Genomic DNA, 18,793 nt, shown 5'->3' with positions numbered 1-18,793 from the left:
GAGAGAGAGAGAGAGGGAGAGAGAGAGAGAGAGAGAGAGAGAGGAGGGAGAGAGAGAGAGACACAGAGAGAGAGAGAGAGAGAGAGAGAGAGAGAGTGAGAGAGAGAGAGAGAGAGAGAGCTACAGAGAGACAGAGACAGACAGAGAGAGAGAGAGAGCTAGAGAGAGAGAGAGAGGGAGAGAGAGAGACAGAGAGAGTGTGAGAGAGAGAGAGGGAGAGAGAGAGAGAGAGAGAGTGTGAGAGAGAGAGAGAGAGAGAGAGAGAGAGAGTGAGAGAGAGCAGGAGAGAGAGAGAGAGGGACAGAGAGACAGAGACAGACAGAGAGAGAGAGAGAGCTAGAGAGAGAGAGAGAGGGAGAGAGAGAGACAGAGAGAGTGTGAGAGAGAGAGAGGGAGAGAGAGAGACAGAGAGAGTGTGAGAGAGAGAGAGGGAGAGAGAGAGAGAGATCTTGTGTGATGTGGGAGTGACTGGGAGCTACAGGTTCAGTATAAACTGACCATAGTTGCAGGGATGACCAACGGTACTTTCCCAGTGTTTCTTTTGTCCAGCCTTTCCTGGCAGTGACAGATGATGAGAGTTGAGGGCACCAAATAAAGAGGAACTGCAGGGACGCTCACAATTGACACGAGACATCCAGGTAACTTACCCACCATACATGTACACGTACATGTGATGTGTATACATACATACATCTAATGTCTGTGCTTTGACCATTTATTTTTATTTTTATTTTTTTTTACATTTTAGATTAAATGTTGATGTTTTCCATCATACATCTCTGCTGCAACTTCCTTGCCTTCTGCAGAGCGATGAGGCCGGTTGAGGGAAACTGTTGTTTCAGCATCTAATGTAATTTCTACTCCTGTCATTTATTCTAGCCGTCCATTCTTCTCCAGGACTAGCTGTGAAGATGGAAAAAGCTGCACTGCTGCTGTTTTGTTGCCTGGTCATGTCTTTATCAGGCTCCCCGCTCTACCCATCCATTAGGTAAGTTGTGACAGATTTACTGAAATTCTTCACATCACGTTCATTCCCATTACTGATTTGTAGTGTTTTAGTGTTAAGTTTATTAAGTTATATTTATGAAGTTATTCAAATATTGTATGACTGGTCAACTCAGCTGTTGAGATCTGTAGGTGCCTTTTGTCCGATGGCAGCAGAAATACCGAAAAGTGGTGAAAGATTATCACTCTGAATAAAAGATTGTTTGAATATAATTCTGACAAATAACAACGCCGCACAAAATACACTCCATAGATTGTCTGTATTATTAAACGTTGCTCAGCTTCAGGGAACAGCTGATATGGCTAGAAAGCTTTACCAAGTGAAATGTAATACATTTTCACATTTAAAGGCAGAAAATGAACGTGTGCAACACGACATAACAGACAATGACTTGATCACAGTGTCACGGCTATAACAAACCTTTCGCCTTGCATGTCATAGCTCTGCCCTCTGCACTTGTTATGCCAAAAAGGGTCAATATGACCAAATTAGTCACCGTGTTACATTTACACATCGCTTTAATCACAGTGCCCTGTGCCAGAGCAGCAGAATATTTCATTCTAGATAGTCTAAAATCTCTGCGTAATAATCAAATCCTCTTCTTTTCTAGATAGAAATGAAAATACATTAAAATATCAGTATGGTATAATGCACATGGGGAGATATTTGGAATACTATGTTCTACGTTCATTTAGTTAATGAGGATATTTCTCAGGTTCGGCCAGAGGGATACATCCATTCTGATGACATCTTCTATAAAGAATCCAGCAGAGCAGCCGGAGGAAGACACGCGTGCTCCCAGGGAGCGAGCAGAGTTACGGTCAGTTTCTTAATATGGACTGAGTGGCTGATCTAAATTATGGCTTAAAGGGTTGGTTAACACAAATTACAAAAACAACCTTTTTTTCTCACATTATTATTATTATTTTTTCTAGATATCTGCCTCTAAGATATTGTTTCCATCCCAACACAATAAAAAGTGAATGGAGTTGCTTTTGTGATGCTCACAGCAGTGATCATTTACATTTAAAAAAAACTAATGTCCTTTCAGAAAAAGTGTACAAGTTACTCTGGATAATTTACAGACCTCACTGTGAACAGTTTTTATAGAATTATTATGTATTAGTTCAGAAAAAAATGAAACCCAAACTATCTGCATGACTGGTGGAGAAATGTGCTTTTTTTGTAATTTAGGTGAACTGACCCTTTAAGTTGGACACTAGTAAATGGATGGATACACCTTATAATGTGTCTTTTTGTTGCTGCTTCATTGCACACTGCCCATTTTTTTTTTTCTTCCTGAAAGCTATTCAAGAATACTGTTGTGTAATAACTGAACCGATGACGTAAATTGTCTTACTTTCTGATTTTAGCTCCGGACGCCATGCTGATGCCATCTTTACAAACAGTTACAGGAAAGTCCTGGGCCAAATCTCTGCCAGGAAGTTCCTTCAGACAATCATGGGCAAACGGCTGGGGTAAGTAGCACAAGAGGTACGATGTCACTTAAATCCGTGCAGAACAGGAGCAACGCTGTGTGTTTTCAGGTTGCCAAAAAAAATACACAATGAAACAGAAATTGTTGTTTTTTTCCCCACAGAGAGCAAAGTGAGAGCTACATGAAACGTCAGTCTAATATCTATGAAGGGACCTATAAAGAAGATCTTACATCCATCCAGAGCGATCAGAGATACAGAGGAGTGCAAGGGAATGTCATGAGGCCCAGGTAAATAATAAACTCCATTAACGCCTAACACACACACAGCTCTAATGAAAGCACGGTGGCTGTTGTAGTCTTTCACTAAACCGAGTCTTTCCTTCTTTACAGACTGCTGAGTTGAGATTGGTGGATCGGACAGATTCATGGCTGCCTGTGCTCCGCTCCAACAGCACGTTTCATTACCACGACTGCTTGTTTTCTTATACTTCTTCCAGCCTGGTCTTCACAGATGAAAATGATATTGTCATTTTTTTTATTCCCATTAAACCCATGAAGAAAACCTACAGCCCAGCTCATGACTGTGGAAAAAAAATGACACTGAGGAACTTAAAGTTGTGCACTCTTGTTTTAACAGAAACTCTTGTTTAAGTGGCTACTGAAATATCAATAATGGTATTTATGAAATTTTGAACAATAATGTCTTTTTTCTTCTTTTTTTTAAAGAGTCAAGACTCATCGTCATGCTGAACTAGGCAGTGGTGAAAAGCACAATATGTGAAAAATGCAATTTTTTTTACTTGAGTATTTCCATTTTATGCTACTTCATACCAAAAAAAAAGAATTGAACTATTTTACATTTGACAGCTAAGCTATTAGTTACTTGGCTGATCAAAACATACAGTGCTGAATTAGATTGATTAAATAAGCTGAGGGCTCCTTATTTGCTCGCCCACTTTGCCCAATTACTTATCCAGACACCCAGAAATGTGTTAAACTACCCAATAATATATAAAGTATTCAAAATTAGATCCACCACAAACTGCTACATTAAAATGCTGCTTAGACATTTAGGCATCAGAAATAATTGTCCAATAATATATTACATTATTGTACATTACGTCATTTAGCTGACGCTTTTATCCAAAGCGACTTACAATTAAGTGTGTTCAACCCTGAAGGTGCAAACTTCAGACACCAAGTAAGTGCAAGTACATCAGCTTTAAATAACCTAACTACAAAGAGCCATATGAAAGTGCAGCATCAAGAAATATATATATATATATTTTTTTTTTCTTCTTTATCTGAGTTGTAGTTGGAAGAGATGAACACTCTGAAAAGGACTTTTACATCAGATATTTTAGTACATTTTGCTGATAATACGTGTGGTGTTAATTAAAATATAGGTTAGGATTTTTAAAGCTCCTGAAAACCTCTAATACCCGCAAGTATTTCTTTAAACCATTATATGTATTTTTACTAAATTAGCAGCAATCAAACTACAAATTGTTAGGTAATATTTATTAGGGAACTATAATCTGCTTAAGATTCTTATTGAATGCTGCTGAATCCTGATTGGTGGACAAAGTACAATAGCACATACAAAAAAAAAAAACAGGAATCTCTTTCTACAGGTGCTGGTCATATAATTAGAATATCATGATAAAGTTGATTTATGTCTAATTCCATTCAAAAAGTGAAATTTGTATATATTTATTCATCACACACACACATATTTCAAGTGTTTCTTTTAATTTTGATGATTATAACTGACAACTAATGAAAACCCCAAATTCAGTGTCTCAGAAAATTAAAATATTATTTAAGACCAATACAAAAAAAGGATTTTTAGAAATGTTGGCCAACTGAAAAGTATGAACATGAAAAGTATGAGCATGTACAGCACTCAGTACTTAGTTGGGGCTCCTTTTGCCTGAATTACTGCAGCAATGCGGCGTGGCATGGAGTGGATCAGTCTGTGGCACTGCTCAGGTGTTATGAGAGCCCAGGTTGCTCTGATAGTGGCCTTCAGCATTGTTGGGTCTGGCGCATCGCATCTTCCTCTTCACAATACGCCATAGACCGCCACTGAGACCAGTGAAGGATATCAGAAGCACTTTTCCGGTGATGGCTGAGCGTTACTGAGCAGCCTCCAACTGAGAGAGACGACGTAAATGTGACGTGAGCAACCTGTCTGAAAGTTGGAAGTCTTCTGGTAGCTGTGCCAAGAGAAATCTCAATCATTCCCAATCTTGCAGAGACGGAGAGCGTAGGTATATGTAAGGAGATAATATAGGCACAGGCTAATTATTGATCACTAAAATGCTAGTTAACATTAGTAATTACACTTAAACAGCTAATGTAAGTCGAAACTGCCTGTGAGCTTCTGCTGTACTGTACAGTTATTTGTCTACCGTGCGACAGTATGTCGCGTGGTTATGACACAATCGCCTATTTTTATAAAAATAGTCCGCTACGGAGCCATAACGTGAGATACAAGGTAATGGAGCCTTTTATACATTGCCGTGTTTCTTTAGAAATAAACCATGGACAAATAGTGTCTTTAAACGCTTCAGATGTAAAGTCATTCTCTGTAAAAATTAACGTCAAAATGAATGGCAGTCAATGGAATGCTAACGGCAGGTGATGGCTTATTAGCATCAAAATGTCTTCATAGGAGGTACGCTTTGCGGATGCTCGCTTACCCCCTTGGTCCTTACCTAGCTACTGAGCATGTGCGACTCCCAACAAAGATGGAACAGCAGTGCGATGTCTCACTCTGTAGCTAAAACAGAGAGCTCAACACACAGGGTGAAAAGAGGAGCTGCAGCAATGTGCAGTACGACAAATATATGGTGTTTTTTGAAAATTAAACCATGTAATCCTATTCTGGTAGAACCTCTAAATACAATTATGAACCTGAAAATGAGCAAAATATGAGCACTTTAAGTTAAGCTGAAGTTATGAGGCTTCATAAGTCAAATCAGGTGGCTGTTTCCAAGTTATGTTTTTTTTTATATTATATTCTCTCGTTACTAACCCTCCACAGCAGTTCGGCAAGGACACACTTGTAGGCAAACACAAAGAGGACATTTGCACACTAATAAGTAAGGTAAATAATAAAGTGTTGATATCTTTATTTGAGTAAAGAATCTAAATATTTCTCCACTGGGTGGTTTAGATTTGTAACAGATTCTTCTGAGTCTCCCCAGCTTGTGTTTACCACTCAACCTTTACTCTTTCAATCAATTCAAAAGTTATAAGATGTAATCAATCTTGGGTTCCTGTTTTTCCCTTTACTGAAGAAAGAAAGAAACTTAGAGTCACCTCAATTTCTTTATTTCCTCATTACAAAAAAACATCACTTCCTTAACAATCATTAATAATTTTTCTGGGGACTGCCAACTCCGTATCAAATTGGAGACTACCGTACATCTGATGCACCAAACAGGCAAACACACTGGCATAGTAAATAATGTTCAATGTTTCAGTGCTACTGCCAATGGGTTTATTTTTATCGTCTGAAACAAGTGAACTAACAGCTTCTGTCACGAGGTGAAATGAGCATTGAGCGAAAAAAGAGGAATGTACAAAAAAATAAAGCACAAATTAACCCAAAATCCATCAAGAAACCACAAATAAAAAACCCAGCTCACTTAGAAAACACTGGCATGTTGGACAATCAGAAAACAAATCTCGCAGGAAGATGAAGTGCAATGATCAGTAGCTTTCAGCCGTCAGTAAGAGTATCTGTCAGTGAGTGTTTGTCCTCAGCTGTGATTTCTCGATTTCTTCCTTTTGGCAACTCAGACAAACTGCACGGTTAAACTGGATTCTTGAACTGCCACGCCGTGTTTAAAGTCTGATTTGATGCATCGTTGAATGACTCCTTGGAAACAAAAAATGAGCTTCGTCAGTGCCTTCTTTTTAATTTTCTTGCTCTTATTTTTTCTCAATTCTGTGGAAGAGAAGGGGGAAAAAAAGCAAACATTAGTTGAATTAACTCCATTGTGGCTTTATGTAATGCCCGATCTTTGACAAGTCACGTAAAGGCTGGATCATGCATTTTAACGTGCACCCTTTCACGGCAAACAATGTATTTTGGCAAGAAAAAAAACAAAACAATTCTCATGACAAATGTCTAAGATCTGGACAATGCATACCTTAACTCATGAACACAAAACATATATCGCTCAAATGTAATGGCACAACCAGAACCATGGGCGTTGGAGGGACTATTCCACAATGGAGGGATTACCAAAAGTGCCGGTAAGGCTATGGTGGGATGAGTGAGAGGCAAACCAGGGGGGAGGGCGGCAAGTACATGTGAACACTCCAGAGTTAGAATGATCGAGCACCACACAACCATGCACACTGCCAGCCATCATGGAAATGCACTGAGGATGCAATCTATGAGGATGCCCTTACTTCAGCCTGGAAACACGACCGACTCATTTGTTACAAATGGGGGCTTTATCGTAGGCTCCTATACTTTGCCAACCTACTACTTTGCTCTGCTGCAATCCTGAAAAAGGAGTACAGAGACAGCGAAGTGTGGAAAGAGGGGTTAAAAAGACACAGGCACCAGCTGCAAGGAGACAGAGACCAACAGGAAAGAAGAAAGAAAAGAAAAAAAAGTCCTCACTGGAAAAATGACATTTGTGAAATCATTTAATGCAATATTCTCCAAGCTTAAAATGGTTAAATGGGCTGTCGTAAGAGCAAGAAGTGAACAACTACAGAGTGATGTTTTGAGTCAGAGACACAAATTGCTCACTCTGGCTCTTTGAGGGCTCTACATATTGATGGTGAGGAAATTGCCCACTTAGATCACCACTCTTGCAGATCTTGCTGCCATGCTACTCTCCTGGTCCAAGTAGGCACGAGCTCACCATCTGGCAGAGAGCTTGGCATCGATATCAGCCTCCGGGGACCCAACTGAGGAGCTACAATGTGGAATAGGCACTTTTCCTCAGGTTTAAGGCTAAGAACTACCAAGAGGCCTCAAAGCACCAGAGTCCTTGTCATCCAAAAAGGGGACTAGGCTTTCTCTCTGGGACTAATGACTCTCTAGGAACCATTTTGTGCCAGGCACCATCAGGGGACGTACCTCTTCACTGCTTTCTGGGCCAGCATGCGGTTTCCGGCGAGGAAAGTCACCCCGCCAATAATCGCCAGGTACTTCAGAGTCTGGAACATGTTCAGGTGAGTCCAGTAGACGTACATGAGGCCCAGCGTGGCTGAAAATGAAACAGAGTAGACTGAAATATTCAAATCCAAATAAAATTGTGTGTGTGTGTGTGTGTGTGTGTGTATATGTGTGTTGCTTTTAAAAGGACAGGCCAGGGTTGCCGCAAGATTTATTTCAAATTTGTATTGAACATTTTAAATAATGTGTCATACCATATAAAAGAGGGATACTTTTTTCATGAATACATTACTACATTTTCATAGTGGGGTTTTAAACACATCCACATTAACGGAAACAAAGATTAGAGATTCAAAGATTGAAATCACCGTACTTAAAAACCTTTATGTATATGTATGTGTGTGTGCTTATATATATATATATATATATATATATATATATATATATATATATATATATATATATATATATATATATATATATATATATATATATATATATACACACACACACACACACACACACACACACAGTTACATCACAGCTAAAACTGGTGACAAGAGCTCACAGTTGCACGGTTACCATAGTAATGTAACGGGCTTTTCGGCACTTCGGTTTTTAACAGGTACACTCTCGGTGCTCAACACGATCTGGGCTGGCCGAAAGAAAATCTGACTGTATGGTGAAAACTAATTGGCTAATAGCTCTTCGCGGAGCAAGTTTGGAGACCACTCCTGTTTGTTACAGAAATAAATAACAATTGCAACAAACCCAAGTTCTTTGCTAAAGCCAGACAGACATTTGCCTTTTACATGTACTGGGAATGCCCTAAAGGGATGGGTTCATGGAGCTAGTTCCTCACCTTTGAGTGAGGTTTTTAATACCAGAGCATTCAAATTGATCTGAACTACAACTTCTTAAAAATCCTTCATATATGGCCACTCCAGACATGTTTGGATTGGTCCTTAGCAGCCTCTAAGAGTTTTTTTTATTTTTTATCATGCGACAATTTGAATATGGCGTCTGCAATGCAGTCGTCACAGTTATTAAAGAAATATTTTTTTTTATTAAATTGATATCATTTCTGTCTCAAATTATTTCTAAGATGTTGACACTCTTATTTATATGGACTTGAGCTAGAAAGCTCAAAGAGTAGAGAGTATTACAATTGATTATGGTGCCTGCATTGGTGTTATTTTTGTGCATATTCAAGGAGCGCTGTATAATGGAATCAAGTTTAACAACTCGACGTGTGTTTCCAACCACCAGTTTTTAAACGGACATTTTCAATGTGTTCGTAATAAGAAAGAGAGGCATAAAAAACTAATACAAGAAAGTCAAAATATGGCAAAACGTTTTTATGCTTGGCTGAGGTGGAAAAGTTGGTGTATCGTATGTATGTATGTATGTATGTACACATACATACATACATACATACATACATACAGTCATGTGAACAAATTAGGACACCCATGCTAAAGTTGACTAAAAAGAGGAATAAAAAAAAAAAATTCATCTTTTGGAAATTGATCTTAATGCCTTAATTAAAAAAAATTAGGAAAAATCCAACCTTTAAGGACACCAATTTTCTTTGTGAATGAATAATGTATCGTAAATAAATAAATGTTCCTCCTTAAAATACAGGGGGCATAAGTCAGTCCACCCCTATGTTAAATTCCCATAGAGGCAGGCAGACTTTTATTTTTAAAGGCCAGTTATTTCATGGATCCAGGATACTATGCATCCTGATAAAGTTCCCTTGGCCTTTGGAATTAAACTAGCCCCCCCCCCCTCACATACCCTTCACCATACCTAGAGAGTGACATGGTTTTATTTCAGTTAGCCTAATAGCTGGTTTGATTTGCATTGAGAGATGATTTTATGGAAAGTACCCCATTGCCAAACGGAAGGTCACAAACGTAACCTTCCTCAATTTATTACAAACGGAAATGCCATATTTCCATCACGTTTTCAACCATCTGAGGTTTGACCGCTGTTTTAATTATGTCATTTGCGCCATTTGCTTCTGCAATGGTTTGATGGCACCTTACTGGAGAATTAGCGCCACCAGCTGTTCATCTCGATGCGCTTCCTCATCTTCACGCAACAGCAGTAAATGGAAACGCACGTTCATTTGCATTTTCTGGAAGTTTGGTTAAAATTGTTGCTGAATTTGGATGGAACCTATGCGACATACACAAAGATGACTTCATATTGTAGAGATTGTGTGGATGGGGTTGAGGGGGTGGTTTTTCTTTTTTTTTTGGCTTTTCCGCCTTTTAAAAAAAAAAATGTTGACAGCTAGCTAGGTGAGAAAGGGGAGAGAGAGAGGGGGAAGACCTGTAGGAAATCGTCACAGGTCGGATTCGAACCCTGGACCTCTGCGTCGAGGCATAACCTCTCAGTATATGTGCGCCTGCTCTACCCACAATTTCTTTTTTATATCAATAGTTTGTGAGGAATGTCATGAATAATGCATTGCTGAAATGAATTATGACAATGCACAATGTCAGCCACAGCAACTCACTTATCTTCAACAGCAGCAGATGAAAAGTAGATTGAGAGGCTGTAAACGTTTTGGGACTAACCTGCGTGTCCTACATGGAACAGAACGGTGCTGGGAGAGAAGCTGAAGTTGGAGATGTTGGCGCCGAGCTTCACCCACTACAGACGAGAGGGGGAATAAAAGACAATGTGACGTTCATCCCCTGCGAGAGCTGCAAACAAAAGGGGCTGAAAACATTGTTTACCACCTAACACACAATGCACCGTTCCACTGCGACAATGACTATTACTCAGCACTAGAAATGTCAGGGGAGAAAATAAACCATAGCTTTTGTGATTTCAAATTCAAACAAGCATTATACATGCAATACTGGAGCCTCATTCACTGTTTTTGAAGGCTTCCTAGTGAAGAGCTTTTCTGAAGAAAGAAACTAGACCACTGTGCATACAACAATAACAACAAAGCTGAATGCTCAATGAAAATAGGTTTTGATTAATAATGTAGTAGTAGTAGGTTCGTTTTTTAGGCGGCCCTATAACTTAGACAAATGGTTCATAATTTAACAGGAAAACATTGAAGTTTGAAATATTACCAGGATGAGCATAAGCAGGAAGGGAGACAGGATGAGTGCAGTGAAGGTATTGGAAACCACCGTGGGAGGCTTCTTCTCTGGTTCCCTGAATAAGTGCTGCAGAGACAAGAGGAGATTTTAAACTGCTGGACTGATAGGGCCTGCATGCTGTTTGATTTTCCATCGTCAGGCAGTACATCTGATTTAAATACAGAGCACTTAAGTATTACCTGGATCTCTGGTTTGGGTACATAAAGAGTCTTGGGCTGAATGGTCGCTGGGGCCTCCTCATCCACAAACTTCAGAACAACATCAGCCTTTTCAAAAAAAAGGATCACAACGCAACTTTAGAGCTCGAGATCAACTTCTCACTGGCTGAGCACTTGTTACATCACTAAATAATCCTCATTACAATCACCAAGTCTCAACAGACACTCACCACGTTCCATAAAATGGGATTCTCCAAGGTCGCATCCCCAACGATGAGGTGGAGGGAATAGGTACCGGACATGGAGTCAAACTCGGACTTCCGCTCTGCGGTGTCCAACTCAAACTTGTACAGATTCTTGCTGTCGGGTTCAGCCACAAACACAACTTCTTGGCCAGTTTTCTGATTGTGCAGGCGGACAAAAGTCTGTGACAGAGAAAAAATAAATAGGTCTTAATCTTGAAAAAGACCGAAAGCTACATTTTTCCTTAGGTGTGCAGCAGTGGTTGGCTGGTTTCATTACTGTTTTGGGCAACCATAGAATGGTTGTATGGTCACGGCAGCAGTTTGCTGCCGACGTGTGCTCACGTCATGACCTGATTCCATACCTGGTGAGGGGTAAGCTCCACTCCAGTGTTGACATCAACCAGCTGGAATGACATGGCAAAGTTTTGGTGGCTGTCTGCTGTGAAGGAGCTCTTAGCTTTGGAAGGATAGTCCACCCTGAGGTCATTTAGAAAAGGAAAAGCATTTATTCATCTATTGTCATGCCACAGAGGGTCAGCGAAAAAGGGCTTTACTCATCAAACTTGTTTCCTAACCTGATGGTCTTTGTGCCGATGCTCTGGTCCTTATCCACCACGGAGAGGTCCATGTTAGTGACAGCCACCTCAGTGGACACCTTCACTTTAAGCTACACGTGAACAGAGACACAACACAAAGTTACATCAAGTAAGGGCACGAGAGCAGCATATGAATCCCTAAACAAAGAAAGACTACAATCATATTATTCAGACAGACCGCCAACCTAGGACAGGCTGCAGCCACAACCTCAAACTCGACAACAGCACATTTTCATTTGCATCACTTTCTCCACCGAGGCAATTAATTTAAAGTGCTCATATCATGCTAATTTTCAGGTTCATAATTGTATTTTGAGGTTGTATCAGAACAGGTTTACATGGTTTAATTTTCAGAAAACACCATATATTTGTTGTACTGCACATTGCTGCAGCTCCTCTTTTCACCCTGTGTGTTGAGCGCTCTGTTTTAGCTACAGAGTGAGACATCTCACTTCGGTACCATCTTTGTTGGGAATCGCACATGCTCAGTAGCTAGGTAAGGACTACAAGCTAGTCGGAAGCATTAGGGTGTGTCACGCTAGCAGCTAGGCGAGCATTATAACGTGTGTTACAAAGTGACCACGTTTGTCTCTGAAGTAAAGGCTGGACTACAATAGAGCTGTTTGGAGCAGTTTGTGAACAGTGTTTTCTGTTGGAGATGGTAAGTCTCTTTGGGGTGGACTTTGGGCTTTTTCACTTTGTAAACCTATAACGTGCACAAAAAAGATATATAACACGATAAAGAAAAGGGGAAAATGCAAAAAAGCATAATATGAGCACTTTAAGCAATTCATTAAAGCCCAAAACACTTTAAAAAAGGTATCACCACATGCATCAAAAATGGCTTATCTATTTTACTATGGTTAAATGTTATGTCTCTATTTTCGACCGCCATTTCACCTCAACGTGATTGGCAACAAGCCGGGTATCTCCGGTCACTGCAATGGTAAACTGGTAGTATCCACTGGCTGGCTGGGTCGACATGAAGTTCAGTTCAAAGACGCCACTGAAATAGAAAAAGAAATAAAAATATATGTACATAAATATATAATGATAATAACACAGTGTGTGTTCTACGAAAACCAGGCATTCCTTTTAAGAAAGATTGCCAAATTGACTGAGATAAATAATGTAGGTAAATATTGTAAAGAAACTCAATGTGCTTAGTCAAACATAATCTACACGGTAAATGAAACTGATCGTGTCTGTAAACACTAGGAGCGTTTTGTGGGCTGAGCAATGAGGTAAAGAAAGGTTGTGTGTGTGTGTGTGTGTGTGTGTGTGTGTGTGTGTGTGTGTGTGTGTGTGTGTGCATGTTTAACTATATTTGTGGGGTCCAAAAACCAGGAATACAGTATACTTGTGGGGTCCCGACAGCTTTGTGGGGCCAAAATGCTGGACCCCACAACTTTAAAGGTCTGTTTGAGGGTTAAGACTTGGTTTTAGGATTAGGGTTAGAATTAGGTTCTGGTTAGGGTGAGGGTTAAAGTTAGGCATTTAGTTGTGATGGTTAAGGTTAGGGTAAGGGGCTAGGGAATGCATTATGTCAATGACGGGTCACCACAAAGATAGTGCCACAAACCTGTGTGTGTGTGTGTGTGTGTATATTTCTTCCAGCTTTTTGGATCATTTTCAAGTAGAGGGGAATGCGGGTAAACATTATAAAGCTAACACTTAGGATACATACTCATTAAGTGAGAATGGAGATTGGCTGAGAATGATGCTCTTGGAGGCCACAGCGTACGCAGATTCCACCAGCACGTTGGCTAAGGCCAAAGGTTGAGACATGACATCAGTAACAAGGAGCTGTAATTTAGACAGAAACAGCGTCACTAGGAGCAGATTAAAAACCACGCAGAGGATGGTAGCTAGGCTGAGATTCAACATCTGTACCTGCAGAGTTGGCTGGCTGTGGGACACCGTGGCTGGGCCCTGAGCACTGACAATGACCGGCACATGGAAGCGGTTGTTGGAGAGAGCAGCGGCAGCACTCGCCACACTGAAGGCCTCGGCCAGAGAGTCCCAGGATTTCTTGCTGAAGATAGAGTTCACCAGCTGGATGACCTGGTCCTGTGGGGAGAATGCATCTTCCATCAGTCTCAAGAGAGAGAAAAAAATAATGCAGATGCAGAGAAAAGCAAACAGCTGACAGACATAAATCACACCTCCTTCAGAGGGGGCTCCATGTCCACATGATCTGACAGGGAATAAGCAGCGGTCACAAACATGGCAGTCGCCTCAAGTCCCTCTTCAAACTGGAGGTAGATGCCACCAAGATCATCCAAACGAGCTGTCAGATCCTGAGAGGAAAGAAGCAAAAAAAAAAAAAAAAAAGGTGTTAAAATAAAATCTCTGTGAATAATTAGGAGTCTAGTGCGTCTCGTGCCAAGTCAAAACACAGGGACACAGCACCATCTGGTGGAAGTTAAAGAGCTCACTTCAATTTCCTCCAGTATTCCTCCAAGTTCTGCCTGCTGGGACAGGCGGGCTGCTGTTTGCAGAGCTGAAGTGATACTGTCCAAAGAGAACAAACATTTGTTGTACATTAAATTACTCGGATCAATTGCTTACAATCACTGAAAGGCCCTCCTCGTCCTCACAGAACAACACTGCACTCCCTAACCAACAAAAGATGCACAACGAACACTTACGCCATAACGTTGTCCTCCTTGTTGATGCGACCTGTCAAGGCACCTACAACTTCCTGGGAAGCCAGAGGCAGCCCCAGAGAGCTGAGTGCGCTCACGGCTCTGTGAATCTGAGTCATGGTCGAATCTTCGCTCACTGCTGCCAGGAGGAGGTCACGGGTTTCATTGGACACGGGGATCTATGACGTGAACAAAACAATTCATATCAACACGTGGGTCTTAGGGGTACACGTTATACAGTAGTACAGCATCATCCACTCTGCCATGTTAATATTCAGGTCAAAATAATCTTAGAATTCAAATCTAACTATTTTACTCCCACTGTTATCATATGAAGGATTGTGGATGTGGATTTCAAATGCCCAAACAAATATTGTGATTTAGTTAGGCCTGCACGACTGACGGTCTCGATTCACCCCTGTTCGCGATTTAAGTTTTAAATGACGTGGATTTTATTTTTTTGGGGGGGCATTTTCGGCCTTTATTTTGATAGGACAGCTGAAGACATGAAAGGCAAGCAGTTAAAGAGTGTGCTAAGAAATCATTCTGTTTTTGATACTGTACTTAAATTGGCAGTTGACAAACTCCATTTCTCTAGAGACTGAAGCTGTAGCTGCAGCATGTTTTTGATGTTTTAATTCTGTAAAGACATATTCAAGGAGTCCAGATAGAGCCTGTATCAGGGCCATATTTAGTTCAGACAGAGCCTGTATCAGGGCCATATTTAGGCCAGACAGAGCCTGTATCAGGGCCATATTTAGGCCAGATAGAGCCTGTATCAGGGCCATATTTAGTTCAGACAGAGCCTGTATCAGGGCCATATTTAGTTCAGACAGAGCCTGTATCAGGGCCATATTTAGTTCAGACAGAGCCTGTATCAGGGCCATATTTAGTTCAGACAGAGCCTGTATCAGGGCCATATTTAGGCCAGATAGAGCCTGTATCAGGGCCATATTTAGTTCAGATAGAGCCTGTATCAGGGCCATATTTAGTTCAGATAGAGCCTGTATCAGGGCCATATTTAGTTCAGATAGAGCCTGTATCAGGGCCATATTTAGGCCAGACAGAGCCTGTATCAGGGCCATATTTAGGCCAGACAGAGCCTGTATCAGGGCCATATTTAGGCCAGATAGAGCCTGTATCAGGGCCATATTTAGGCCAGACAGAGCCTGTATCAGGGCCATATTTAGGCCAGATAGAGCCTGTATCAGGGCCATATTTAGTTCAGATAGAGCCTGTATCAGGGCCATATTTAGTTCAGATAGAGCCTGTATCAGGGCCATATTTAGTTCAGATAGAGCCTGTATCAGGGCCATATTTAGTTCAGTGTGTTATATGTCACTATTTTTGGTAGCCTACTGTACTTAAATGGCCAGTATGTACTTTATTTTCTTTATTCATTGAAGCCTCTCTGTTTACAGGCTTGTGGTGATGTGCAATGTGCTCTAGGTGCCAAAAAACGTGATTATGCGATCGCATAATTCAATGCATAATCAGCCAAAGTCCGCATATTTAATGCGGGGGGGCGCATTTTTTCAATTACGCCGCATAAATTGCCGATTTCCTCGCAAAATATGCGGGGCTTGCATGATTTCATAATCCACGCATTTTCGTTTCGAAAGTCCCATATATCTTAGCAGAAAGTTGATAAATGTTGCGTTTACTTCACACAAGAGCAGCCATTTTCCCCTGTTGCCATGGGAACGTTATGAAGTGACGTAATTACGCGACGTGAACATCATCGAAAAGCTGCAAACCCCGCAATGAAGCCACGATGAAACTACAGTTTTTGCAAGTTCCCGCAATTTTCATCGCATAAAATTGCATAAATAACCTGCATATTCCATCACATTTTTTAAGAAAACGTGACGCATAATCAAGGATTTTTGCCCGCAACAATCACAAAAAAACTCCGCATTTTTCTGGAAGGACTGAAAAACAAATCTGTGTTTGGTGCTGCCGATTTGTTTTGTCATGGTTCATGTGGACAATAAACATGACACTTCGTGAGAAAAAAAAATCATGGCAGAGAATCGTGATATCAATTCTAAGCTTAAAAAATCGTGATTCATATTTTTCCCCGAATCGTGCAGGCCTAGATTTAGTCACAATGCAGTCTGCATGGAGTGCTGCTCGGGTGTGTAGAGAGCGTGGCCCTCCGGTGCTCTGCAGCTTGGGGGTCCAAGTGTACGAGGGTTTAAGGAAACTGATTTTAAGTTTAAAAAGCCTTTAATAGATTTCTTGGCTAAATCATTAAAACATGGCAATGCGTTTCGCCCATTGAGGCATTCATCAGGGCAAGTATGAATATATACTTCCACTGTTATCATATGAATAATTGTGGATGTGGATTTCAAATACCCAACAAATATTGTGATTTGTTACGAGAAGATCTTCTCAATATTGTGAAATTTTTTTTTTGTAAATATTGTCCAGCCCAATTACACATGTATGATGTATCTAGTCCAAAAAGGCTTTTGAATATAAAAGATTGGCAGTAGGACAGATAAGAAGGCCGAGGCAAGCATACCTCACATCCTGAAATGGCTTGACTGGTCTCCGCAGCAAAGAAGAGAGAGTCAACACTAGAGGGATCCAGCTGGGATTTTAGAAATTGGCATACTCCCTACAAACAAAAAAACACAAAAGCAAACTACAGTGAGGATCAACATTCCATGTAATAGGCTATATAGTACTGTCAGACAATTAAATAGTGACTGAATGTTTATTTTAAGAGTTTTCTCTTGTCAGAGTCAAGTGTCAAGTGTTCACCGTAAGTTTATGAACCCATGCTGAAGTTGACTAAAAAGAGGAATAAAAAAAATCATCGTTTGAAAATTGATCTTAATGCCTTAATTAAAAAAATGAGGAAAAATCCAATCTTTGAGGACACCAATTTTCTTTGTGAATGAATAATGTAACTTAAATAAATAAATGTTCTTCCTTAAAATACAGGGGGCATAAGTCAGTACACCCCTATGTTAAATTCCCATAGAGGCAGGAAGACTTTTATTTTTAAAGGCCAGTTATTTCATGGATCCAGGATACTATGCATCCTGATAAAGTTCCCTTGGCCTTTGGAATTAAAATAGCCCCCCCCCCCCCACATCATCACATACCCTTCACCATACCTAGAGATTGGCATGGGGTACTTTCCATAAAATCATCTCTCAATGCAAATCAAACCAGCTATTAGGCTAACTGAAATAAAACCATGTCAATCTCTAGGTATGGTGAAGGGTATGTGATGATGTGGGGGGGGGGGCTATTTTAATTCCAAAGGCCAAGGGATCTTTATCAGGATGCATAGTATCCTGGATCCATGAAATAACCCGGCCTTTAAAAATAAACATCTGCCTGCTTCTATGGGAATTTAACATAGGGGTGTACTGACTTATGTCCCCTGTATTTTAAGGAAGAACATTTATTTATTTAAGCTACATTATTCATTCACAAAGAAAATTGGTGTCCTTAAAGATTGGATGATTTTTCCTCATTTTTTTAATTAAGGGATTAAGATCAATTTCCAAAAGATGATTTTTTTTATTCCTCTTTTCAGTCAACTTTAGCATGGGTGTATTCACTTATGCTGAGCACTGTACCTCGTGATCAGGAACAGTTGCTCCAAGCTTGGTCAGACCAACAACTGAGTAGTATGCGGAGTCCAGATCCGTGAACTGTTGGCTCAGGAGGTTCTGCAGTCGGGCAACATCCGACAAGGAGAGATAGTGCGCCGGTGTGAGCGCCTGAGCCCCAGAAAGAGCCAGGCTGAGGAGGAACAACCCGAACAGTCCTGCGGACACAGAGCGGAAACAAGTTATGCTCCCGGCTGGTCGAAAAGGTGTATTTATCGGTTACCACCGAGGAGGTGAAACAACTCATTCTTATAATGTACCCTTGTTACGATCTGTAACGTTATTCATTCATTAAGATAACGCTCAGTCTACATTGCAGGTTAAGCTAGGTGAGCTAACTTAGCTATCGCCAGTAGGAAGCAACACACTTCGTGCACCGTGTGCTATTTCTTCACTAATTCTTAAACGGGCGGTTCCATATGAGCATTGAAACCGTAAATAACACGAATAACATGCATATCTAACGTTATATTCAAAATGTATGAATTAATTCACTTACTAGACCGGTCCATGTCTTGCAGTCTAATGCAGCGTCACCAAAACCGACGATTGCTTCCGGTGTCTCAGAGTGAGCTGTCATCAAAGGTATAACATCCGGCTGTACGTTTGGCATTTCAAAATAAAAGCCAAAGTAAGTACACGTATTGTAGAACATATTCAGGTTGTCATTCAGTAATACTCATTTTAGTAATTATTACCAATGTTTTACCATAATTGTGTTAATTAGTAGGCAATAGCGTGTTGTATTTCATAAACTTGTGCACTTACAACACTTTACGGCCGCATTTGC

General features: G+C 40.5%; 2 protein-coding genes across 2 annotated transcripts; one reads left to right on the top strand and one right to left on the bottom strand.

Moving 5' to 3' along the window:
* Positions 1–887: 887 nt before the first annotated feature.
* Positions 888–3,064, top strand: ghrh (growth hormone releasing hormone). The gene is made up of 5 exons (XM_078247356.1): positions 888–988; positions 1,722–1,826; positions 2,380–2,484; positions 2,607–2,732; positions 2,835–3,064. The coding sequence occupies exons 1-5, from the start codon at positions 912–914 to the stop codon at positions 2,845–2,847; spliced, it is 426 nt and encodes a 141-aa protein (XP_078103482.1). The 5' UTR covers positions 888–911; the 3' UTR covers positions 2,848–3,064.
* Positions 3,065–5,767: 2,703 nt separating this feature from the next.
* Positions 5,768–18,589, bottom strand: rpn2 (ribophorin II). The gene is made up of 17 exons (XM_078247706.1): positions 18,503–18,589; positions 17,971–18,161; positions 16,899–16,994; positions 14,372–14,547; positions 14,159–14,234; positions 13,886–14,020; positions 13,614–13,790; positions 13,408–13,526; positions 12,621–12,726; positions 11,700–11,791; positions 11,487–11,601; positions 11,110–11,304; positions 10,901–10,987; positions 10,692–10,787; positions 10,182–10,257; positions 7,555–7,684; positions 5,768–6,402 (listed from the first exon to the last, which is right to left on the bottom strand). Exons 1-17 carry the CDS (start codon positions 18,513–18,515, stop codon positions 6,387–6,389), a joined length of 1,896 nt encoding a protein of 631 aa, XP_078103832.1. The 5' UTR covers positions 18,516–18,589; the 3' UTR covers positions 5,768–6,386.
* Between the last annotated feature and the right edge of the window lie 204 nt (positions 18,590–18,793).

The sequence above is a fragment of the Sander vitreus genome, chromosome 4, assembly GCF_031162955.1.
Source record: "Sander vitreus isolate 19-12246 chromosome 4, sanVit1, whole genome shotgun sequence".
NCBI classification, from domain to species: domain Eukaryota; kingdom Metazoa; phylum Chordata; class Actinopteri; order Perciformes; family Percidae; genus Sander; species Sander vitreus.
The sequence above is the reverse complement of the archived record's forward strand: the minus strand, read 5'-3'. Positions and strand labels throughout refer to the sequence as shown.